The sequence below is a fragment of the Peromyscus californicus genome, unplaced genomic scaffold (genome assembly GCF_007827085.1).
Source record: "Peromyscus californicus insignis strain IS unplaced genomic scaffold, ASM782708v3 Scaffold_21__1_contigs__length_65335640, whole genome shotgun sequence".
Lineage (NCBI taxonomy): Eukaryota > Metazoa > Chordata > Mammalia > Rodentia > Cricetidae > Peromyscus > Peromyscus californicus.
Window position 1 is genome coordinate 8,958,373 of NW_026294514.1, and position 24,786 is coordinate 8,983,158.

A 24,786-nucleotide genomic window follows, 5' to 3' on the forward strand; every position below is an offset into this window, starting at 1 on the left:
AGGGGTTAGAAGGGTTGAAGGGATAGAGCCAGGGGAGAACTGAAACTAAGGGATGCTATTATATTTTTTTACATTTATCTATTTTGTCCATATTTGTGTATACACAGTACTTCAGTATGTATTCAGTATCGCTTTCTCAGAGGTCCACCTTGTTGGCTAGTCACACCAACCGGGCGGCAGGAAGGCCTTCCCTCCGTGTAAGTCCACTCACTGTGGCATACTGCGTAACTCAGTCTAGCCTGGGGCACCTCTTCCCCCAGTCTCTCCCGTGCAGGATTGCGGGCAGGTGCCATTATGCCCTATGCCCTATTTTATCTTTTTATCCTACACGATATGACATTATCTGATATTGTATTATATACTAATTCCCTCTTCTACTTTGGAATACAAGCTCTCTGAGGAGACAGACTCATTCACTTCTCCAGCAGCTAGTAAGTTCTTCAAAAAATATTTGTTGCCTATGTTTAACTGACAGTCTCGTTTATTCCTCAAAACTCTATTAACCAAGTTAACAGATCTCCGGAAGCCACACAAAGATGGAAGGAAAGAAGGGACTTCACAATCTGTCCTCTGACCTCCATGTGCCAGACACATATCACACACCAGTCATACACACACACACACACACACACAGAGTAATAAAACACAACATTTTAAAAATTGTATTAGAACCAGCAAGAGGCTAAATGGTTAAAACTACTCGCTGTGCAAGCGCAAGCCTGTTAAGTACGTAAAGAGAATGGACTCTGACCTTCACACATGCGCTTGGCAAGTGTGCCCCCTCATAAATAAATATACATTTTTTTCCAGGTGTGTTAAAATAGTAAGCACTACTCTACCTTTACGAGAAGCTAGGAGCTACAGAAGTTAAACAAGGACTTGGGAACAAAGAAAGAGTCAGGGCCTCATCCTTTCCCGAATATGGCGATCAATTTTGTTGCTTTGTACGGAAGGAGGGAAACCTAGTCCATAAAACCAACACCAAACCAAATGTTGGCCACGTAGGAAAAAGGGAGCTAGACCTGCCTGGTCCCTGTTCCCGGACAGCATGACCCGGCGTTGCCCTCATTGACCCGGAACAACCCCTCAGGGTCAGCACAGCAGGTACTGTTACACACCGTCCTAACACAGAAAGGTCTGCCAGGCTTAGCAGCAGGCGCGACAACGTGCCGGGCTCAGCACGGGGCGGAGTGGGGGGAGGAACGGACGGACGCACGGACGGGGACAGTTACATAATTAACCAGCTCCTGAGCTCTCCTCCCCCTGCAGGGCGGGCGGGCCTCGCATGCCCAGCCTCGAGACGCCACGAGCCCGAGAAGCGGCAGACAAACACCGGGGCTGGGCGGGTGAACTCCGGAGGGGTTCGTCCCGACGATTACATAAGTGCGCAGGCGCGCGGCCGAAGCGGCGCGTGTCCTGGAGACCCGCGGCCCTCTGATTGGCCGGCGGGAGGCGGCGCGGGGCGTGTGCGTCAGTCTGACGTCAGCCTGGCGTCACGGGGAGGCGGGGGGGGGCAAACGAGTCGAAGGGGCGTGTCCTGTTGCCCAGGGGGCCTGCGGATTGGCTGGGGAGGTGCAGGAGCCCTCCCACCGGGCGGGCCTGAAGGCGGTGCCTCGGGCCTGGTGCCGGCGTCGGCTACCGGCTTCGGAAAGACGATCATGGCAGCTCGGACCGGTCCGAGGGCGCTGGCCAGGGTGGTGTCGGGCTGCCGTTCGAAGTCGACCACCGTGGCGGAAGCCCCGGCGCGGAGGCCTGCGCGCAACGTCAGGTAGCGAGCGGAGGTTTTCCGGGCGGCCGGCGCGGGGGCGGGTCCGTGGCCGGGGACGCTGACCCCTTGACGAGGCGCGGGGCTCCGGCCGGGCCCGGAGAACTGGGGCGCGGCGCTCGGCAGAGAGGCCGGCCCGCCCGCGTGCCCCTCGTGTTTTCGGGGTGAGTCAGCGACGAGGCGGCCGTGGGAGCAGCTGAGTGGCAGCCGGGCCGCCGCCTCCCCCCGCCCTTCCGGTCTCCTCGCGGGGCGGGGAGGCCCGCGGCGGTCCGGGAAAGTTTTAAACTGCGCCGACGGCTGCGGGCTCCCGGGGCCGTGGGAGTGCGTGTCCTGGCGGTGAACCGCCTGGCAGACGCTGTCTCGCTGGCCGCGGAGTTCATTGACCCCGGCCGCTCGGCCCTCGCAGTAGGAAACGCAGCCAACAAAGAGGACCGATCTGTTGTTTCCACGCCGCTGTCACTTAGAGGTCCTGTAACCTTGAAGATGGCCCTGCCTCCCGTTTTCCTGGTTGGTCCATTTAAGGGGGTTGAGGGTGGAGATGGATGTAGAGAGGCCTGAAGGGTGCTCTTAAGTTTACTACGCAGTTTTCTGTTACGAATAATACTGTGATCAGTGATTCTCAAAAATTAAAATCGGCTGGGCGTAGTGGCTCACACCTATAGCCTTGTCAGTGAGGCTAAGGTAGGAGGATTGCTGTGAGTTCGAGGCCAGCCTCAGCTACAAAGTGAGACCCTGTCTCAAGATCCAAAAGCAAAATTAGCATTTGAAATGGATCGTGTATGTATACGGGGGAGAAAGCACAAATCTTGCTGAGCTCCAGGACATTTCATTTGACTGAAGACTTTAAAATAGCAACAAAGGGGCGGGGCCTGGTGCTTGAGGCCACCCTGCTCTGCCTAGCTAGTTCCAGACCAGCCAGAGCTGTAAGATAAGATCCTGTCTCAAAAACAAACAGAAAGTATCAGCAATGCTTCACCTCCGAACCCCACAGGAACATTGTTGAAACTAAGGTGAAATCATCAACAGATAGCTTTCCAAGCAAGACATAATCTCCCCATACTTCAGAACTGCTTATATTCCTCATTAAATGCCAGTTTGCTGCCTATGGAGCGAGGCTTGTGCTCAAGAAGTCCAGACCAGCCTGGGATGTATTTAGCTACTGGATCCCAAAAAGGAAAAACAACAACAAAAATGGTTTGTGAATACATAAAAGTGTTACATCAGCTAGTGTTCTGGCCCTTATTATAATAGGTTATTTGGATGAGGAGTTTTGGAATATTAGTGATAAAAAGTGTGTTTGCAATGTGTTTCAGTGTTTATTAGTTGGTGTAACTGCTGCGCAAGCAGCTAATTGTATGGTTCTCTGCGTTGCAATCCTAGCCTCTTGGGGCAGGTGCATGGCAGGTGCTGGAGCCACCCTGGGGCTGTGAACATGTTAAGCAGCCCTGTCACTTATCTCTATACCCTAGCCCTTATTCATGCGTGAACATAGACGTGTGTCCAGGACACTGTAACTAAAGCGGGCATACTGATCAGGAAATCTCTTCATTGTTTTACTCACACACAGTTTCTTAGGAGTATGATCAGATTGTGTAAGGGTGTCTTGAGGGGCTTAGAGAACCAATGTGTGAATTTCTTGCTCAGCTTGACACCAGTACTTCTCTTTGGGAACAGGCATCTTGTAGTTTTTTGTATGTGTCCTCTGGCAGGAGCTCAGGGCCTTGTGCATGCTGGGCATGTTCTACCTGTGAGCTGCTTTTGGTTTTTTTTTTTTGTTTTTTGTTTTTTTTTTGAGACATGGTCTCATGGTGTAGCTCTGGCTGGGCTGGCCTGACGCTGTCAAAGATCTTCCTGCTTCACCTCGAGTCTTGGGAGTAAAGGCAGGTATACCATCATACCTGGCCCCTCTATTATCTTCAAAACAAAAGTCTAGGGCTGGCTCTTACAGCACCCAGCATCTACACTGGGAATCTCACATGCACCTTCAACTCCAGCTCCAGGAGATCCATGGCCTCTGGCCTTCTCAGTCACCAGTCTTCACATGCATGTTATTCAAAAAGGCTTGTTATCAAGATTTGTGATGCATGCCTACAATTCCAGCACCGGAGGAGACTGATTGACACATATGATTTTGAGCTCAATCCTAACTTGGTCTATACAAAGTGAGACTCTGTCTCTAAAACAAAAGCAAACAAAAAAAGAGACAGGAGGCAGAGGCAGTGGATCTCTGCTAGTTCAGGGCCAGCCTGGTCTACCTAGCAAGTCCCAGGCTAGCCAAGACTGCATAGAGAACATAAATAACTAGGCATTTTGCATACTAGGTTTTTGTTGTTGTTGTTCTTTTTTGGGGGGCATACATTAGTTTGGTACGTATTTAAGTCATTTTTGTAAATTCTCATTGTTAAAATTTTATTTATTTTTTGAGACAGGGTCTCACTATGTAGCCCTGGCTATCCTAGAACTCACTGTGTAGACCAGGCTGGACTTGAACTCACAAAGATGCAACTGCCTCTGCCTCCAGAGTGCTGGGATTAAAGGTGTGTGCCGTGCCTTTATCAACTTTTTGTTAATTGCTGTGTGTGTTTAGTGTAGGTGCACATGTGCCACAGAGTATGATGAGTATACATGGAGAAGTCATAGGACAACTTTAGGGAGCCAGTTTTCCCACCGTGGGTCCTTGGGATTGAACTCAGGTCATCAGACTTGGTGACAAGTCCCTTTACTTGCTGAGACATTTCTGTGACCCCATATAAAAGAAGCTGGATATGGTGTTGCATGCCTTTAATCTCAGCACTCGGGAGGTAGTGGCAGGCAACCATAGCTACGGGGCGTTTGTGAGTGTGACAGCCGTCTCCTGTCCAGAAGACATTGTTTTGCAGCATCCCTCTTTGTCCTTCAGTTTTTAGATTGTATACTACCCATTTTATTGCTATGTTCCTTGAGCCTTGGAGCAAGTGATGTAGAGGGCCCATTTAGGGCTGAATGCTCAGTAGTCACTTGTTCTTAGTACTTTAACTGGCTGTGAGTTTCTGTATGCACTTCCACCCACTTGGAAAAGGAAACTTGTCTGACAGGCTGAATGTAGCAGTGAGTTATAGGTATAACTGGAAGTATTTAGAAAACAGTTTGACCATATGTCCATTTAGCAAAATAAGAGTGATAGGTTCCATGCTAAGGCCTGTGACCTCCCAGATTGACAATACTAGGCATGGATTTCTTCTATAGCGTGGGCCTCAAGTCCAACCAGAAGAGCGGCCCATTACTCACGTAGTAGTCATGCCATTGTTGCACCACTGAGCACATCTTGCCTGGTAAGTTGATAATGTAGCTCACAGTGCTCTTAGCTGGGCAATACTACTAATGACTTGATCCATAGCAGCCTGCCATAGTACCTTCCTGCACTGTGAAAGTTTGCCATCAGCAAAGAGGAGGCTCCCAGCTCAGTTCCAGCTTGATTTCTCTATGTCTTGCAACCATATAGTTAGTTTCCTTCTTTTTCACTTGTTGCCAGTGTTCGCTCTCTGTGTGTGAGCTCCCAGGGCTTCTAAGTGTGCATCTGACTTCTATGTGGATTCTTGAGAACTGAGGTCCTCATGTTTGCATGGCAGGAGCTTTACCCACTGGGCCATCTCTTCAGCCTGCAGTATTTTTTAATACTGTCCTCCTGGCCTGTTATACTGCTACATCTCTGGTCTTTTTTTGAGTTTGTTCTGTTTTGTTTGAGACAGACTCTCATGTAGTCCCAACTGACCTCAAACTCTATGTGGCATTGGATGGCCTTAAGTCCCTGATCCTCCCTAGGACTGAAATTATAAGTGTCTGCCCCTGCGCCTGGGTGCTGGTTAGTTTGTTAGCCAGAGTCTCCCTATCTGGTTCTGACGTCCTGGAATTCACTGTGTAGAATCCACTGTGTGATAGAATACCTATCAAGTAGGCTGTACTTGAGCTCTTGCTGATCTTCCATCTCTGCTTCCCAAAGTGCTGGGGTTGCAGGCGTGTACTGCTGAGCCAGGCTATTAATCTCTTAGTTTCTGAGTATTGCTAAGCTCTTTCCCTACCACCAGGAATGCCTACCCCCCCCCATTTATCTACATATGAGTGAGTATGTTTCTGTATTCATATGTATATACATTTTACCATTGAGCTATAGCCCCAACCTAATGGGTCCTGGTATTGCTAGCAATCCATAGAGTCTGATGATAGAGCAAAGGAATCTATTAGAGAAAGAAAACTCACAATACAGAACAGAGGAATTATTGCAGGGTCCTGAAAGGCTGAGGCCCAGTCCCACGCTGTTCTTTCGCCTGGTCTGTCTCCGGCATCCAAAACCATGAGGGGAGCGAAGAAAGAGGTGCATCCTTGCATCCCAGGTCTTAAGGGTCCCCAGCGGCCACGCCCCAGGGGCATGTACTTCAAGGTCATAGGCAGGTGTAACAGTTACCTGCTACCTCACTAAGGAGTGATGCTTCAAGATCATAGCTAGAATAGCTACCCACTACATCTACCCCTTTTTGTCTAAATAAGAAAGTTCTAACCTAACACAAAACTATATACAATAGGAATGATTATCAAGTATTGTCCAGGAGAAAGAAAGGGTAATGACCTAAACAAAATGGAACAACAACCAACAAGAACAACATCAAACAAGAGATACATACTAAAATCCAGAGAAGTCCAGAACACAGATAAATGGCATGTTAGAGAGATTATTCCAAAAGCTGTTTTATCCTGAAGAATCTGAATCCAGTACTTAATATGTTCTAGCTAAGATACAAGAAGATTGTAACTGTAACTGTTAGTATTCAACCCCATCAAAGACCTGAGAAGGAGTATAATAATACCTGAGGAAACCGCAGAAGCATGCAAGCAACTTTCAGAAAACTTACGGGAATAGAGAGAGGCAGCTGGCAGACTGGGCATTTCTCAGCACCGTTGGGACATCCAGTTTAGCTACAGGCCTAGAATTATCTGACAGACCATTTTCAGAAGCAGGAATTTTGAAAGATCATCTTACCCTGTCTTGGCAGAGTTCAGTAGTTGCTTTTCCTTGTGTCCCATGCATCTAGAAAGAACAGCATTTGTACTGTCAGCAGTTGAGGCAAGAACAGTTCTTTGCCCAGCAGGCCATTTTGCACCAAGAAGAAGACAAACTTCCAAACAGAATGTCTTAGAAGCCCAGCATTCTCTCAGGATCAGATTGGTGCTGCCAGGAGCAATCGTATCTCATGTCAACAGAATTCTAAGTTATCAAAACATGTAAATGCCATATTCTCTAGGTCTATGAAATGTTTGAAGATTACCTATCCATCTGACCTATGTATCTGTAAATCTGGACAACCTAACTAACATAACTATAGAAATGACAAGCATGAGTGACTATAAATCTGTAAGTCTTCTACCTAAGTAATCTTAGGACTAAGGCTTCATATTAACAAGATAAACTGTAAGCAGATATTCTGTATAAGGACAATGATCTCAAAATTGTGACAATACACAAAATATCTTAAACAGAGGTAGAAATGTATACTGCAATATGCAGTATGTCAACAATCCTAAATATGTATCAATATACAAAATATCCTAAACAGAGGAAGAACATACATACAGTATGACAAATATAATTTTACATTTGTGTCAGTATATAAGAATCCATAACAGTGCAAATTATCTAAGGTTGATATTTTACTAAATTAGTTTATATATACAATAATCTACCTTAATATCCTATACCTATCCAGTCCCATTTTTCTTTTTTCTTTTTTGGTTTTTTGAGACAGGGTTTCTCTGTGTAGCTTTGTGCCTTTCCTGGATCTCACTCTGTAGACCAGGCTGGCCTCGAACTCACATTGATCCACCTGGCTCTGCCTCCCAAGTGCTGGGATTAAAGGCGTGTGTCACCACCGCCTGACCCCATTTTTCTTTTCTTAAGGAGAATGCTGAGTCTTAATTTTTATTGTTTCACCCCCAACCCTATAACCATTATCCATAACCCAGAGTATAATGAAACCTTTGAGAGATGGGACATCGGGGCGTCTTTTTCTTAGAATTGCTTCCTGCTGTTTGGGGGCGATGGTATCTCTGTGGGGTCCTGTAAGAAAGCTCAAATAGTTAAGTATCAGTAGGAATAGCTGCAGATTCTGCAGCCAGTCTCAGCAATGGGTAAGGTTGTCTGAGATTCTGGCTAGAAGTCAGATGGACCGTCTCATCTTGGAACTGTCCTGGAGAGTTTTCAGTCCAAAGTTGATCATTTATTTATGTTCATGGGTACCATGGCATCATTCTGGACTGGGTAGAGTCGTTGTGGGGCCCCATCTTCTGGAAGCTGCAGAGATTGCTATTGGAAAGACTTATTTTTTTATTGTGGAAAACTTGAACATTATTAATATCAAAATGGAAAGTTTGGATTTATTCTGGATAGAGAAAGGATTCTCCAAGAGCAAGGACAAGCATGGAAAGAATAGAATCTTGACAAGGGTCCCTAGATTATTGGTTTTTTTTTTTGTCCCACACCAGGCGGCTCTTCTGATATGAGACAGAATCTCTTAATTTTTTCTTTTAGCAGCATGCTTGGGTTTAGAGAAGGAGAAAGCCACATTCTAACTCCAAAGCCAGCTTGATTTATAATCGAACTGGGACCACAACTTTTCTAGAGTTAAAGAGATGCTAGGCAGTGAGATATTACCCTGTGTATATTGGTACCAATAGGTTCATCCCTTCTGCTGCAGATGTCTGTGTATCTAAGGCCTTATGAGTTCTGGAACATGGGTATTTCTATTATCCGGTAAAGACAAAACAGAACCCTGCCCTGACCCTTGTTTGTTGAGTTTTTCTTACAACTTGTAGAGTTGTCACATTGGTGGATGAGCTATCACTTCTCCTCACTGAGGTTTCTCCTGTTTGAATCGAATTTTTATTAATTTTGTAGGTATCCATAGCTTTTCTTCTCCTGCAGAAACAAAAGCAAAACCCCTTCCCCAACATAGGATGTATCCTGGTTTCTATTCCGGAGTCAACACATCTTTGAAGTAAATCAGTTGGTTTAGCTCAGGAGTTTTTTCAGTTGTCCAATGTCTCTCCGCAGCTGTTGTCCCTTTCTCATCAGCATTGAGAAAATTCAGGGTTAATAAAGCACTATGCAATCTATTTCTAGGGGTTATTGTTACCTCTTTCTGTTTATTTAGCATATCCTTCAAAGTTCAATTAGATCTTTCTATGACTGCTTGGCCTGTGGGATTGTGTGGTATACCTGTAATATGCTTTATATTTTATCCAAGTACCTTAGGTGTGTATGCCCAAGGAATGATCAAATCCACAGTTAGAAATTCATAGCAGAAAACAGCTGATATATTAAAAGCCAAATAACACCAAATACTCCTTGAAATTTGGCTTTCCTCTGGAAGAATTCCTTGATTCTTCCAGGTATAGCTTTACCATATACAGCTGAGTTCCTACTTCATATCCCCATGGCTTTTAGCAGTTAGGAGCATTGACTACTCTTCTAGGGGTCCTGAGTTCAGTTCCCAGCAACCACACAGTGAATGGTGGCTCACAACATGGTGCCCAGTGGCTCACAACAATCTATAATGGGATCTGATGCCCTCTTCTGGCCTGCAGACAGAGCACTCGTGCATAAATAAATGTTTTAAAAAGGCGAACAGGAGCATAGCTGACATCTGTACATGGGCTCACTTTGTAACAGGACATACCATAACACATGCACGTTGAAATAAATGATTAGGAAGTCAGAGGAGCAGCAGTTCTGACACATCAGAGTCCAGATCTGACACAGACCTGCTTTTAGGTCTCATTGGTGTGGGCAGGAGTCCAGCCAACTCTGGGAAACCCACTGGGAAACCACTTTGATGAATAAGGTAAACTGAGTAATAGATGAAGAGTATACAGGCAAGCCTATGGCATGATGTAATGCATAGCTGCCAGTTGAAAGCCAGCTCCTGAGGAGATAGTGTTTGTGCCAGAAGCTTCTGACCACTCTGTTGGCTGTTGTTTTAGGTATTTTTAGTTTATTTATTCATATTTCATGTACACTGGTGTTTTGTTTGCATGTAAGTCTGTGTGTGTTGGACCCCCTAGAACTGGAGTTACAGACAGTTGTGAGCTGCCATGTGGGTGCTGGGAATTGAACCTGGATCCTCTGGAAGAACAGCCAGTGCTTTTCCATTGAACTATCTCTACAGCCTGTTTTAGTTTTTTTTTTTTTTTTTCCCGAGACGGTTTCTCTGTGTAGCTTTGCGCCTTTCCTGGGATTCACTTGGTAGCCCAGGCTGGCCTCGAACTCACAAAGATCCGCCTGGCTCTGCCTCCCGAGTACTGGGATTAAAGGTGTGCGCCACCACCGCCCGGCTTGTTTTAGTTTTCTTTATGCTACTTAGAAATTTATCTTGGGGCTGGAGAGATGGCTCAAAGGTTACGAGCACTGACTGCTCTTCCAGAATTCCTGAGTTCAATTCCCAGCAACCACATGGTGGCTCACAACCATCTATAATTTGATCTGATGCCCTCTTCTGGCATGTAGGGAGAACACTGTATACATAATAAATAAATAAACCTTTTTTTAAAAAAAAGGTTTATCTTTCTGAATCTGCTGTGGAACAATCCTCTTGTACACAGTAAAGGTTTTTCACTCAGATTGGTTTAGTAGAATGCTAGTTGGACATAGCCAGGCAGGAAGTATAGGCAAGGCGACCAAACTAAGGATGATGGGAAGGAGAAGGGTGGAATCAGGAGTTAACAGCCAGATGCAGAGGGAGCAGGGGATGAATATGCTATGCTAATAAAGGTACCACCATGTGACAAAGCACAGATAGAAATATGGGTAAATTTAAGTGTAAGAGTTAGCTAGGAACAAGCCTGAGTTATCAGCCAAGCATTTATAACTGATATTCAGCCTCTAAGTCGGTTATTTGGGACTGGGCAGTCAGGACAGGAAACATCCATTTACAAAATCCATGCCTGTTTTCAGCACTACTCTAAAATTGCAAACTCTTCTAAAATATGATTGCTTTTTATAATGCTGTATAATTTGTGTTTAACTTTTATCCTAAATGTTATAACTTGTCTTTTAGATACTTAGCTTCCTGTGGTATATTGATGAACAGAACCCTTCCACCGCATTCCTCAGTTTTGCCTAAAGAGATCTATGCAAGAACATTCTTCAAAATCACTGCGCCATTAGTAAATAAACGAAAAGAGTATTCGGAGAGAAGAATTATAGGGTTTGTATATAATAGTAATTTTATTAAAAGCACACTTATACTTTTCTATGGAGTGCCATGCTGCTTTCTCTCTGGATTATCCTCCTGTAGATCAAACTTTTTTCTAGGTTAATCTATCTATAACCCTTGCTGATTTATACATATTGTTGAAGGACTGTAATATTATATTAACTGATTGGTTAGAAATAACCTTGACATTTAAAGGAAATAATTTATTGCATCTTTGTTATTCTTTCATGATTATAAAGATTAATTAAAACATATATGGAGGTTCAAATTTTGTTGTAACCAAAAATGCCTTCCCGCTTTTGCGGTGAATTTCAAGATAAGAGTTTCTCTGTGTAGCCCTAGCTGGCCTTGAACTGAGAGATCTGCCTGCCTCTACCTTCTGAGTGCTGAGATTAATAAAGGTATGAGCCACCCCAACCCTGCCCAAAATATCTTTTTGTGATTTATGATTAATGATAATTTTATGGTGGGTTATATTTTAGCTGTGTCCAGGATCTGTTTATTTATTTGGGTTTTGAGACAGGGTTTCGTTGGCTAGCCTGGTACTTGCTCTATAGCTCAGGCTGGGCTTGAAATCTTGTCAGTCCTCCTACCAGAGCCTCTGGGGTGTTAGGATGGAGGCATGTGCCCCCATCCTTCCCTTGCCTCTTTTCTTTTTTTTTTTCTTTTTCTTTTTGGTTTTTCGAGACAGGGTTTCTCTGTGTAGTTTTGGTGTCTGTCCTGGATCTCGCTCTGTAGACCAGGCTGGCCTTGAACTCACTGAGATCATCCTGGCTCTGCCTCCTGAGTGCTGGGAATAAAGGCATGCGCTACCACCGCCCGGCTTCCCTTGCCTTTATGAGTAAGAATAGTAAATATCTGGTTCTCAAGTCAGGTTGCCTTTTACATATATTCAAAGAGTTTTATTTTTGTTGTTTGGTCATTTTCTTAGTGTTTTATTGCTGTCAAGAGAACCATGACCAAGGCAATCTTAAAAGAGAAAGCATTTATTTTGGGGCTTGCTTACAGTTTCAGAGGTTTATTAGTCCATTATCATCATGGCAGCAGGTGCTGGAGTAGTGATTGAGAGCTACATCCTAATTTGCAGGTAGAGAGAGAGCCTGGGCTTAGCATGGGTTTTTGAAACCTCAAAGCCTACCCTCAGTGACACACTTCCTCCAGTAAGGCCACACCTACTCTAACAAGGCACCTTACCTCCTAATTGTTTTAATCCTTCTCAGATAATGCCACTCCTTGATGACTAAGCATTCAGATATATATGAGTTTCTGGGGACCATTCGTATTCAAGTCACTATGGTCATTGTGACCTCTGCCATATGTATTTAGAGTCCTTTCACTTTCTGGATTGTTTGAACTCCTCCATTCCATCATGTGGTTCAGTGTGTGCCATGTGACTTACGAATGGTTTATTATATTCTATTTAAAACTCATAGAATCAGTTGCTAATATTCTTTTTTTTTTTTTTTTTTTTTTTTGTTTTTCGAGACAGGGTTTCTCAGTGTAGCTTTGCGCCTTTCCTGGAACTCACTTTGGAGACCAGGCTGGCCTCGAACTCACAGAGATCCGCCTGGCTCTGCCTCCCGAGTGCTGGGATTAAAGGCGTGCGCCACCACCGCCCGGCGCTAATATTCTTTATCTCTCTTTTTAAGATATTCAATGCAAGAAATGTATGATGTGGTATCAGGAATGGAAGATTATAAGCATTTCGTTCCTTGGTGTAAAAAATCAGACATACTATCTAGGAGATCTGGTTATTGTAAAACCCAATTAGAAGTTGGGTTTCCACCTGTTTTGGAGCGATATACATCAGTTGTAACCTTGGTCAAACCACATTTGGTAAAGGTAAGTTTGGTTTTTTGTTTTGTTTTGTTTTGAACATTCCCTAGATGTTTATTATACTAAATGAGTTAAATAACATGTAACAGCCTAAAAGATACAGCTAGTAAGAGGAGAGGGGGAAAAGCCACTTACTGTATTTCCTAATTGTGTTAATTGATACAGCATTAGCATTATTCTTTGCAAATAGAAGTTTGAGTAAAATTTAGAAATGAGAAGGTTTGTTTTCTGTTTTTCTTCTACTAAAGACTACTAAATTGCAAGATAGATCATTTGGGCCACAGAAGTGAGAAATGTTTTCATCTTTGTTATGATTAAAAAATAGGGTATGATTTAAAAAATAGGGTATGATAGTACATGCCTGCAATCCTAACAGTAAAGAGGTGCCTCAGGCAAGTGGACTGTGCATTTGAGGCTAGCTTGGGCTATAAAGTGAGCCTGTCTTTTAAAAAAAAAAAAGGAAAAGAAGAATTAATATATTTAATATTTTTAGCATATTACTTTACCACTGAGAAAAAGATCAGTTTGTTTAATGCTCACACACACTTTTTTTTTCCCTCCCAAGGCAGGGTTTCTCTGTAACAGCCCTGGCTGTCCTGGAACTCAGACCAGGCTAGCCTCGAACTCACAGAGATCCACCTGCCTCTGCCTCCCAAGTGCTGGGATTAAAGGCGTGCGCCACTGCCACCACCACTCCCAGGCATACTTTTTTTTTTTTTTTAAGTTACAGGAGACATGGTAAGACAGTGAAAGGTTAAAGAAAGTTAAAAGGCTAAATGTGGAACAGAGAGATGGCTCAGTGATTAAGCTGCTTTCAGAGGACCTGGTTCAGTTCCCAGCACCCACATGGTGGCTTGCAGCTGGCTGTACCCACAGTTCTAAGGGATCTGATGCCCTCTTCTGACTTCTGTGGTGAACAGACATGCAGGCAGACAAAACAGTTTGTCCCAGAAATATGTACCAGATACCTCATGAACATTTCAGAGTGATGGTATAAAGTCTATGTTACTTTACACCTGAAGAAATGTGTGGTATTTAACTTGTTCTGGAGTACCTGTAAGTGGCAGAATTGGAAATGAGGTTTGTTGTTGTTGTTGTTGTTGTTGTTGTTGTTGTTTTTCTTTTTCGAGACAGGGTTTCTCTGTGTAGCTTTGCGCCTTTCCTGGAACTCACTTGGTAGTCCAGGCTGGCCTCGAACTCACAGAGATCCACCTGGCTCTGCCTCCCGAGTGCTGGGATTAAAGGCGTGCGCCACCACCGCCCGGCTGTTGTTTTTTAAGTCACTCCCTGGGGTTGGGGGATTGCCCAATTGGTAAAGTACTTACTGTGCAAGCATAAGGACCCGAGTTTGGATCCCCAGCCCCGGGAGTGGTGTGTGGGCTGTGACCCCAGTGCTAGAGGGCAGGCAGCTGTGTCTCTGAAGCTCATTGGTCAGCCAGCCTAGCCAGAGTGATGGATGTTTCACTTACTTGTTGCTGTGGCTAAACACCTGACGGGAAGCCATTCAAGGGAGGAGGAATTTATTCTGGCTCACAGTTGAAGTGTGCCTTTGGTCATGGTAGAAAAGACATGGCAGCTGGTGAAGTCATGGCAGCAGAAGCTTGAGGTCCACGGGCCACACTGCATCGACAGTCAAGAATGAGAGCAATGCATGGTGGTGCTTCCTTTCTCCTTTTTATGCAGGCCAGGACACCAGTTCTGGGAACCATGCTGCCCACGTTGAGGGTGGGCCTTTATGTGGACCTAATCCCATAGTACTTTATAGACATGCCAGAGATTGTCTCCACAGTGATTCTACATCACAGAGACCCTGTCTCAGAAAGATGGCTAGGGATGGAGGAAGACACCTGTAGTCAACACACATGAGCAGTTGCATCTCCCACAGCCTGAAGGAATGAGATCTAATAGAGCTAAGTAACACAGTAGGTGAGCACATGAAAGAGAGAAGAGCTGACAGTCTGGGATCCTAGAGGAAGAGAAAATGACTGACTGTGGTAAGAAGTTACTTCCTCGTTCCAAGCTGCTAGACCTCTTCACCTCTTGTACTCCGAGCTGGTAAAGAGAATTACTTTTCAAGGAAGTAAGCCCCAGTCATGGTTGAGTTTGCCCATATGAAAGGTATTTACTCTTTCTCTTTCCTTTTTGTTCTAGGCATCTTGTACTGATGGGAAACTGTTCAACCATCTGGAGACTATTTGGCGTTTTAGCCCAGGTCTTCCTGGCTACCCGAGAACTTGTACCTTGGATTTCTCAGTAAGTCTGTTACAAGTTCTGGTTTGTCCGTGTACACCACAGCACGCAGGTGGAGTTCAGAGAACGGTTTTCAAAGGTCTCTTCTGCCCTCCTGTCAGTCAAATCAGGCTTGGTGGGAAGTGCCATGGAGCCATCTTCCCAGCCCCAGGTTACGCAGTTTTTGAGGCAGGGTTTTACTTTGTAGCCTGGGCTGGACTGCAGTCTACTGCACAGCTTGGGCTGGCCTCAGCTTCACTATCATCCCTCAACCCCCTGAGTGCTAGGATTACAGCAGATACTGCCACACATAGCTGGTAACATCCTTGTTTGGTTGTTTTGCTTTGTTTTTAGAGACAGAGTCTCACTATGTGCTCTAGCTGTCCTGGATCTCGCTTTGTAGCCCAGGCTGGCCTCAAACTCACAGAGATCCACTTGCCTCTGCCCTCCTGAGTGCTGGGATCAACAGCATGCACCACCACTCCCCAGTTCCAATAGTTGTTTGAATGCAGGAATTGATAATCATGGCTTCAGGATAGCTCAATTAGTGAACTAGTGTATTTTTAACGCTAGGGCAGTGTGGATTCAGCAGTGGAAAAAAACCATTCACTGCACAGTATGTTCCTATGTCTTTGAGTGTTTCAGATCCTCTTATGCATTGAGCTTTCTGCCAACAACAAAAGCGCACAGATTTACCTATAAAATGAAGACTGGGTGGATAATCATCAAGCACTAGAGAACAAACCAGCCGAACCAAACATTTATCATTTCACTGTCTGTTCAGTACTAAAGACATTTAAGCCCATTAGAGGTTTAAAATTAGTACCAAGTTAAATCCGTACATTACATAATAGATACAGAAATGAAATTCCAAAGAGAATCTAGAAACTCCTGCCAGGTATGGTAGCACATACCTTTAATCCCAACACTGAGGACGCAGAAGCACATGATCTCTGTGAGGTCGGGACCAGCCAAGACTGCATAGTGAGACCCTATATCATAAAAATACATAAATAAATAACCTAGAGATTCCTAATTGTCTTGTTCATATCACTTTTGCTGTAGGAAACTTAAGCCATTTCTAACTGCTTTCCCAATAGGAAATGAGTTCTCTCTGTGCTTGTGATTCAGGCATTAAATCATAAGAAATGGTGGTAATTTAGGTAAATGATATTCTTTTTTCAGCTCTTGAATTACTTTCATTAAAAAATGGGAACCAGGGCATGCCTATAATTCTAACACTGTTGAGGCTGAGGCAGAAGAATAACAAATTGAAGGCCAACTAAAGCTGTACAGTTAAACCCTGTCTCAAAAACAAAATTACTAATTATCACATATATAAAGCCCTGGATTCAATCTAAAATTTGATGTTTATAGGACAATTGGCAATTTAAACAGCCTACAGTTTAGATCTTAGCATTTGTTACCTAGCAGCTGGTAGTTTTCTGATTTTGACAACTGTACTGTGGCTAGATTGTTATAAGACAAATAGGAAAGTTTGGGTGATGAGCATGTGAAACTCCTTTATGTTGTTTCTGCTACTTTTTTTTTTAACAAATAGGAGGTTATTTTATTACTACATTTTCATTTATTGTGTGTGTGACAACTTTAGGGAGTTAGTTGTCTCCTTCCACCATGTAGGTCCTTGTAGGTGGACCTTTCTGTCCCACCAGCTAGTTCCCAAATAACTACACTGAGACTTATTAGTAATTATAAATGTGCAGCCAATAGCTCAGGCTTGTTATCAGCTCTTACAGTTTAAATTAACCCATGTTTCTTATCTACGATCTACCATGTGTCTTGGTACCTTTTCTCAGTACGACAAGTTCATCATCCTCTCCATGGCTCCTCTCGATTCTCAAGACTCCTCCACTACTTCTTCATACTCTCTTTTTGTCTGCAAGTCCCACCTGACCTCTACCTGTCCAGCTATTGGCCAGTCAGCTTCTTTATTAAACCAATCATAGTGACATTATTCACATAGTGTAAAGGAATATTCCACAGGTCCTAAGGATGAAACTGAGGTCATCTGGCTTGGCAGCAGGTACTTTTACCCACTGAGCCATCTCAGCACATATAATTTTATGTTTTTAATTATAAAGAAGTTATTTAGCCTGGTGTGGTGGTGCACGCCTTTAATTCCAGCACTGGAGAGGCTGAGGCAGGCGGATCTCTGTGAGTTCGAGGCCAGTCTGGTATACATAGCTAGCTCCAGGAAAGGCAAGGCTACATAGGGAGCCCTTGTTTTAAAAAAGTTATTTAAAGATAAAAAGTTAGGAGTCAGACATGGTATAGGCCTGTAATCCCAGCTACTGAGGAGGCTAAGACAAGAAGATCATGAGTTAGATGCCTGCACTCAGTGTGTTTGAATTTAGCCTAGATAAGTTAGTGAGACCCTATCTCAAAATAGAAAATTTGAGACCTTGTCCGGTATGTGAGAGGTCCGAGTATCGAGTCCTAGGATAAGGGAAAAAAGGTTAGGACTTAGGACGTGGCTCATGGAAGCTCTCGGTTTCAACCCCAGCATCAGTCAGCTGATAGAGGCAAGTTAAAGTCTGTCATAATTCAGAGGATACCGGGTCCTTACAGTACTGTTGTTTACAGTAACTACCTTGAGTTCTATCCCGAACAACAGAGGGCATTACTAAAGTTCTAACTCTTTGGCTGCCTGGTTTGTGGGAGACATGCATGTGCATACACAGGAAGTTGATACTTCCTGCCGTTACTTCCCATAGGAATGATCGCTCTCAGAGCAGTCACTTCCTGCTTCCTCTTGTGAAGAAGGCTGCGTGTAAAGCCAAGTGTGCTAATAAGACATCAGAAGAGTTTTGGCAAGATGCTGAGACCTGAGTTCAATCGCCAGCCAGGACCTCCATGGTGGAGAGAGAACTTCCTCTAGGAGATTGTCCTCTGACCTCTCCGTATGCCCTCCTAAAGTAGACTGATAGTGCAGCTGGCAGGGTGACTCGAGGGTAAAGGTACATGCAGTGACGCGAGGAAGGAGAACCTCAACTCTGAAGGTGACCTCTGACCTCCATTTGTGTGCCATGCATAATTTCCCTACAATAAATGTGAAAGTTAAAATTTTCGCTGGGCGGTGGTGGTGCACGCCTTTAATCCCAGCACTCGGGAGGCAGAGCCAGGCGGATCTCTGTGTGTTCGAGGCCAGCCTGGGCTACAGATCGAGTTCCAGGACAGGCTCCAAAACAGAAACCCTGTCTCAAAAAACTAAAAAAAGGAAAAAGTTAAAATTTTCATTCCTGAAGAAGCCAGTGAAACTCTCTGCCCTAAAGAAGGTTCCTTGGCTCATACCACTCCGCGAGAGAGACGGGCAAACATAGTATGGTTTCTGGGATAACTTTAGACTAGAATTATTTCTGACAGCATACACTGAGGATGCTGGGAGGACCACGCTGAGACACCGCTGTGGTTGTCTTCAGGGCCAGTGTCACCAACGCGGAGACACCGCTGTGGTTGGCCTTCAGGGCCAGTGTCACCAACGCTGAGACACGCTGTGGTTGTCTTCAGGGCCAGTGTCACCAATGCTGAGACACCGCTGTGGTTGTCTTCAGGGCCAGTGTCACCAACGCTGAGACACGCTGTGGTTGTCTTCAGGGTCAGTGTTACAATGTTAGACTGGAAAACGTGGCTGCGGTAAAACAGGCCACTGGGAAAATAACAGAATAACAGCTGGAACTGAACTGAAGGCCACTGAGCTAGATTTAAGCCCTTAGCACTTTACACTGGACCTTTTAAAAACTGTATGAAGGGGGCTGGAGAGATGGCTCAGAGGTTAAGAACACTGACTGCTCTTCCAGAGGTCCTGAGTTCAATTCCCAGCACCTACATGGCAGCTCACAGCTGTCTGTAATTCCACTTCCAGAGGATCTGACACCCTCATACAGACATAAATTAAATAAATAAATCTTTAAAAAAAAAGGAAGTTTCCTTGGCCTTATTTCCTTAGGCTCATTGTGACAGCTGTTGTGAGGCTACTATAAAATGACCCCTTCTTCCAGTGGGTGTCAGGTCTCCCCAGAGGTAACCCACACAGCGCCACCTTAGAAAGCCAGTTCATAGCTGAACTCTGAAGTGGAAATATAGCCTTTTCCTGTGGTGCTGAGGTTGGACCTGGGTTTTGTGCATGTTGGACAGGTGCTTTAACACTGAGCTACATCACCAGACCTTTAAAAGAGGCCTTGCACCACTCCAGCCCAGGCGAGCCTTGAACTTGGATCTCCCGAGTAACTGGAATTACAACCCTGCACCACCAAGGCTAGCTTGGCTCAGCCCTTTACTTTTACAGCTCAGGCTGTCCTGAAACTTGCTGTGTGTAGTAGGCAAATTTTAAATTCCTGTACTCCTGCCTCAGCCTCCAGTGCTTCAGCCTCCTGAATGCTCGGATTGTAGACGTGTGTCACTATGCTCAGCATCTGGATATGTGTAGATGATTGTGACCATTGTCTTGCAGGTTTCTTTTGAATTCCGCTCACTTCTGCACTCTCAGCTCGCTACCTTGTTCTTCGATGAAGTAGTGAAGCAGATGGTGGCCGCCTTTGAAAGAAGAGCGTGCAAACTCTACGGTCCAGAAACAAATATACCTCGGGAGTTAATGCTTCACGAAGTTCACCATACCTGAAAGGGAAATAAGAACCCACACCACCTCCTCTTGACTAGTGTGTTGACTTTAGGAAGCCCTCTCCCGCCTATTCAGAAGTCAGAGCATTCGTTAAGCGTGCCGTGATTCTAAGCCCGCTCCATTGAAAATTTGCAGATTGAATGTGGACCCACGTGTACATAGAATTACTTCTTCAATCAAGTGTAACTCAAAGTAATGTGTACATTTGCAGGTTCTGCCTTTGTAATAATGGTGTCATCACTGTTGCTAGGATACTGCATCCCTCGTTTGAGTGCAGAGTGAAGGTAACACGTCTTTTAGTTATCACCTTACATGAAAGGTTAGCTGAGATACAATGTGTGCTATATTAACCGTATCATGTTTAAGTTATTAGGTGCAGAGTATTTGTAACTTATTGTTATTGGGTCTGCCATATGGCTTAGGATATTTGAGTAATCATATATTTAATGTTCAAACTTTGATTTAAAGTACTGCTAATGAAGTCTTAGCACTTTTGGTATTTTAAGTTGTTCTTATGGGTAATAGTAGATAATTCAGTGTTGTTGGGAAGTTACAGGTACTTCCCAGGTACACTGAGTAGGTTTTTGTTTGGTTTTTGTTTTTGGTGAGTGGTCCAGAGCTCCGAGCTACTTTTCTAGACATTTGAAACCTCCCCTTGGGTGCTTCAGCTGTGCTTTCAAAATGCTGGTCGCCTGTCAGAGTCTTGTCTGCCACTGTAGGCAACAGATAAGTTAGTTAATATGCCTCCAGCACTGTACACCCCATTTTCTATTTATTGTGCATATTCACTTTCAGTAATATTCTAAACTGATATTTTTTTAAACAAATCAATGTAAGCGCTGAAGTCGTGACTGAATAAAGTTAATTGGTTTATTTTTGTATAGTGACTTTGATTGTTAATCTTTTCTGTATTGTTTCCATATGTGTTCTGACAGATGGCCAAGTTTACGTTCCTATTGCGATGCAAGCCCTGTGAGCAAAAGCACTTGAGGAATTGTGTTCACTTAGCGTACAGGTCACAGTGTGTATCGCAGAGGGAATCGAGGGCAGGAGCGAGAGGCGGGAACTGAAGCAGGCCTGAGAAGGTCCGCTGCTCCTCGATCGTCCCTAGCTCCTGTTCAGCTAGCTTTCTTAGAGATGAAGACCCGCCTGCCCCAGGGTGACACCTCCTACATTAAGTAGGAGTCAGGAAAGTGTCTCACAGGTGAACCCGAAGGCCAGTCAGATGGCAGCGGTGCTTCAGCTGATACTCAGGAGGCCAGTCAGATGGCAGCGGTTCTTCAGCTGATACTCCCTCTTCTCGGGTGTGTGTCAGCTGTAGCAACAGAAATATAGTACTATAGAATTTCATGTCTTAAAAATACTTGCATGGAGCTGGAGAAATGGCTCAGGTTAAGAGCACTGGCTGCTCTTCCAGAGGTCCTGAGTTCAATTCCCAGCAACCACATGGTGGCTCACAACCATCTGTAATGAGATCTGGTGCTCTCTTCTGGCCTGCAGGCCTACAGGCAGCCAAAACACTATATATAATAGATCTTTTTTAAAAAATTACTTCATGGATGTAGTATTCTCGATTTGATCCTCAGCACTGCCCAAACCACAGCAATCCTTCCGTAGAGCCTGACAGATGTGAATTAAACTCACTCTGTCTTTTCTCAACTCCCCCTTTCACTCTGCCCCAGTCACCTCTTCCTCCTAAACCTCTAGTCGTGGTGCTTTCAACTTTAATGGTTGCTGTGGCAGTTTGCTAGGTCGTCTGCGGAGTCCCGTACTCTCAGGCCCTGGCTGTGCGGCTGTGAGGAGCTCACATCTACTCATGTGGCTGTAGTTGTGCTTTTAACAAGGAAAACAGCGTCTTCCCACTGGCACATGTCCAGAGCAAAGTGGTCTGCATATAATCGTGTGCCTTGCATTTGATTTAGGTTTTGGTATTTGGTTCAGTTTTCATGGGATGTCATTAGCCCAGGCTGGCCTGGAACTCACTATGTGGCACAGGAGATGTTATTATGACTGAGGCTCCTGTCCATCTTGCCAAATGCTGAAGGTATAGATGTGAGCCTCTGTACCTGTGTGGGTTCGTTTTATTGTTGCTACTTTTATGGATTTGCATGCGTGTGTGTGTGTGTGTGTGTGTGTGTGTGTGTGTGTGTGTGTGTGTGTGTGTGTTGGGTGCATGTGTGCATATGGTGGTCTGCAGTTGACATTGAGTGTCTCTCCTAAGGGCTCTTCATGCTATTGTAAGTCTTGCTGAATCTGGAGCTCACAGATTCTGGCTAGTCGAGCTAGACAGGATGCCTTGAGAAACCTGCCTCTGCCTCTCAAGTGATGGGATTACAGGTGCTGCCCTCCCGCCTGACTTTTTACGTGGATGCTGGAGATCCGAATGCTGATCCTCATTATGTATTGCCCACACTTTGTCCTTCGAGCCATCACCCCAGCCCTGGGGGAGTATCCCACTGATACTTCAGCCTACTGCTATTTTGCTAAATAGACATGTTATCAAATTGCCTTCTACATATTTGTTTTTACCTATAGATTTGTGCCACTTTTTATCAGAGCAGCTTTTTGCCATGGTGGTAGTTAATGCAGAGACTCATAACTTCAGAGTGCTGAGAATAAGTGACTAGTGCCCTACCCTGAATGGGACATACATATTACCTTCTCCAAGGCTTTAGGGAATATCTTACAAGAAAGAGTGGAAAGATTGATGGGGGGAGATGGGGAGGCGTGCTGAAGGAATGTCTGGACAAGACATGGCCTCTGCTCTCAGGAATCCACAGCTACACAAGATGGAGGACATCCACATTCCATCATCCACAGGACAGTCCTTCAAAATTCCTGCTCTATAAAAGAGTCTGTCAGATACTCTAGGCCTGTAGGCTGAAGATGGATGTCCCAGCGTTGCAGATGAACTTTGGGTGACTATCCAGGCAGCCAAATGTCTGTTGTTAGATAATGTTACATCCTTCTGGGTCTTTGATGGAGTTGAAGACTAGATAGTTATAGTTGCAGTTTTTCTTAGTTATGATAGCAAATTAGGTATGAAACTTAAGATTCACCAAGATAGGATAGATAATGCATTATTTTCTCTGAATATGCTAACTACAAATAGACAGAATATTGTGAATGTAATGCTTACTTGATAATTGTTATTGTATATAGTCTTACTATGTTTAAGTTAAAACCCTTTAATTTATATTTAGACAAAAAGGGGAAAATGTAGTAGAATATTAAGTATGTTACTTTTGTTTATGTTGTGTTTGTTTAACTCTGTGAAGCTGTGTTGCTATCTCTGTCTAAAACACCCGATGGCTTAATAAAGAACTGAATGGCCAATAGCAAGGCAGGAGAAAGGATAGGCAGGGCTGGCAGGCAGAGAGTATATATAGAGGGAGAATTGAAGAGAAGGAGCCAGAGAAGGACTCCAGGGGCCATCCACCCAGCTACACAACCAGCAAGCCACAGAGTAAAAGTAAAATTTATGGAAGAGAGTGGGAGAAGCCCAGAGGCAAAAAGTAAATGGGATAAGTTAAGTTAAGGAAAGCTGGCTAGAAACTAAGCCAAGCTAAGGCCGGGCATTCATAAGTAATAGTAAGCCTCCGTGTGTGTTTACTTGGGAGCTGGGTGGCAGCCCCCCAAAAGAGCCAAAACAAACAACACTCAGGCAGGCAGAACTCTGAGTTTGAGGCCTGCCTGGTTTACTAGCAAGTTCCAGGCCAGCCAAGCTACATAGCAAGGTCTGTCTCAAATAAACAAAACAGCAACAAAAACAATAAAAATGTAAAAATTCAAGTCTAATATACCAAATTCTCTTGAATGCTTTAATTTTTGTTTGTTTGTTTGTTTGTTTTGTTTTTTGAGATAGGGTTTCCTATGTAGCCCTGGCTGTCCTGGAACTGTGTAGACCAGGCTGGTCTTGAACCTAGAGATTTGCCTCTCTCTGCCTCCCAAGTGCTGTGATTAAAGGCTTGTGCCACCACCACTGGGGCTTTAAATATTTTTGGGACAGAACCCTGATTATGAAAATAGCCAACATGTTTATGTGTAGATAGAATATGAGTTACTGTATTAGTTACTTTTCTGTGGTGATAAAACGCCATGACCAAGGCAATTTGCAAAAGAAAGCTCACAATTCCAGAGAGTTAGTGTCTAATGACAGAGTGACCGCATACCAGCAGGCAAAGATCACAATGGAGATTGCATATGGCTTTGGAAACCTCAAGGCATACTCCTAGTTGCATACCTCAACAAGACCACACCTCCTAATCCTTCCAAAACAGTTCCACCAGGGACCAAGTATTCCAACATGAGTCTATGGGGCCATTCTTTTACTCAATCCACCATAGTTCCTACTTCACCTTGTGCTTAGCCTACAAAGGTTGCCTTTCTAGGGCAGTTTTTATACCTTTCTGGGCATTACAGATGCTTGGTTACTTCTCTACTGACTCAGATAAAAGCAGCTCAAGGGAGAAGGGATCATTATGGCTCACAGTTTGTGGGTAAAGGCTATGGTGAAGTCATGAGCAGGGGTTTCAGGCAGCTGGTCACATTATCTCCACAGTCAGCAAAGGATGATAAATACTTATGCTCAACTAGCTTTCTCCTTTTTATGCAGTCTAGGACCCAAGCCTAGGGATGGTACTGTATACCAGAGGATGGGTGGTCCTCTGTTAACCTAACCAAGATAACCCCTCACAGTCATGTGAGAGGTTTGTCTCTCAGTTGATCGTATACCCTGTCAAGTTGTTAATGTTTTGTTTTGTTTTTGAGACAGGGTTTTTCTGAGTAGCCTTGGCTGTCCTGGAACTCATTCTGTAGACCAGGTTGGCCTCAGACTCAAGAGATCTGCCTGCCCCTGCCATGTGTGTGCTGGGATTAAAGGCATGTACTGCTACTGAGCATCTTTTTTTTTTAAGTTGTTAATATTAACCATCACAGTGGGAGGGAATTGACTCAAGACTGTTAATCCCACTGATCAAGAATAAGGCCACTACCACAGTTTAAAGGCAAATTTGAACAAGCTTTAATTAATACTGGCCAGGTGGATGGGCTCTGGCCAGGTCCGTACCCAGGTT

The 24,786-nt window shown here is 44.4% G+C and overlaps 1 protein-coding gene across 2 annotated transcripts; it reads left to right on the forward strand.

The window, feature by feature from the left end:
* The first annotated feature begins 1,590 nt into the window (after nucleotides 1-1,590).
* Coq10b (coenzyme Q10B) lies at nucleotides 1,591-20,592 on the forward strand. 2 transcript variants are annotated; one of them, XM_052749468.1, is made up of 5 exons: nucleotides 1,591-1,768; nucleotides 10,849-10,998; nucleotides 12,657-12,849; nucleotides 14,995-15,096; nucleotides 19,544-20,592. In XM_052749468.1, exons 1-5 carry the CDS (start codon nucleotides 1,659-1,661, stop codon nucleotides 19,709-19,711), a joined length of 723 nt encoding a protein of 240 aa, XP_052605428.1. In that variant the 5' UTR covers nucleotides 1,591-1,658; the 3' UTR covers nucleotides 19,712-20,592. The 2 variants fall into 2 exon arrangements, with proteins under 2 accessions (XP_052605428.1, XP_052605429.1); XM_052749469.1 differs by lacking the exon at nucleotides 1,591-1,768 and adding an exon at nucleotides 2,003-2,272.
* The last annotated feature ends 4,194 nt before the right edge of the window (nucleotides 20,593-24,786 follow it).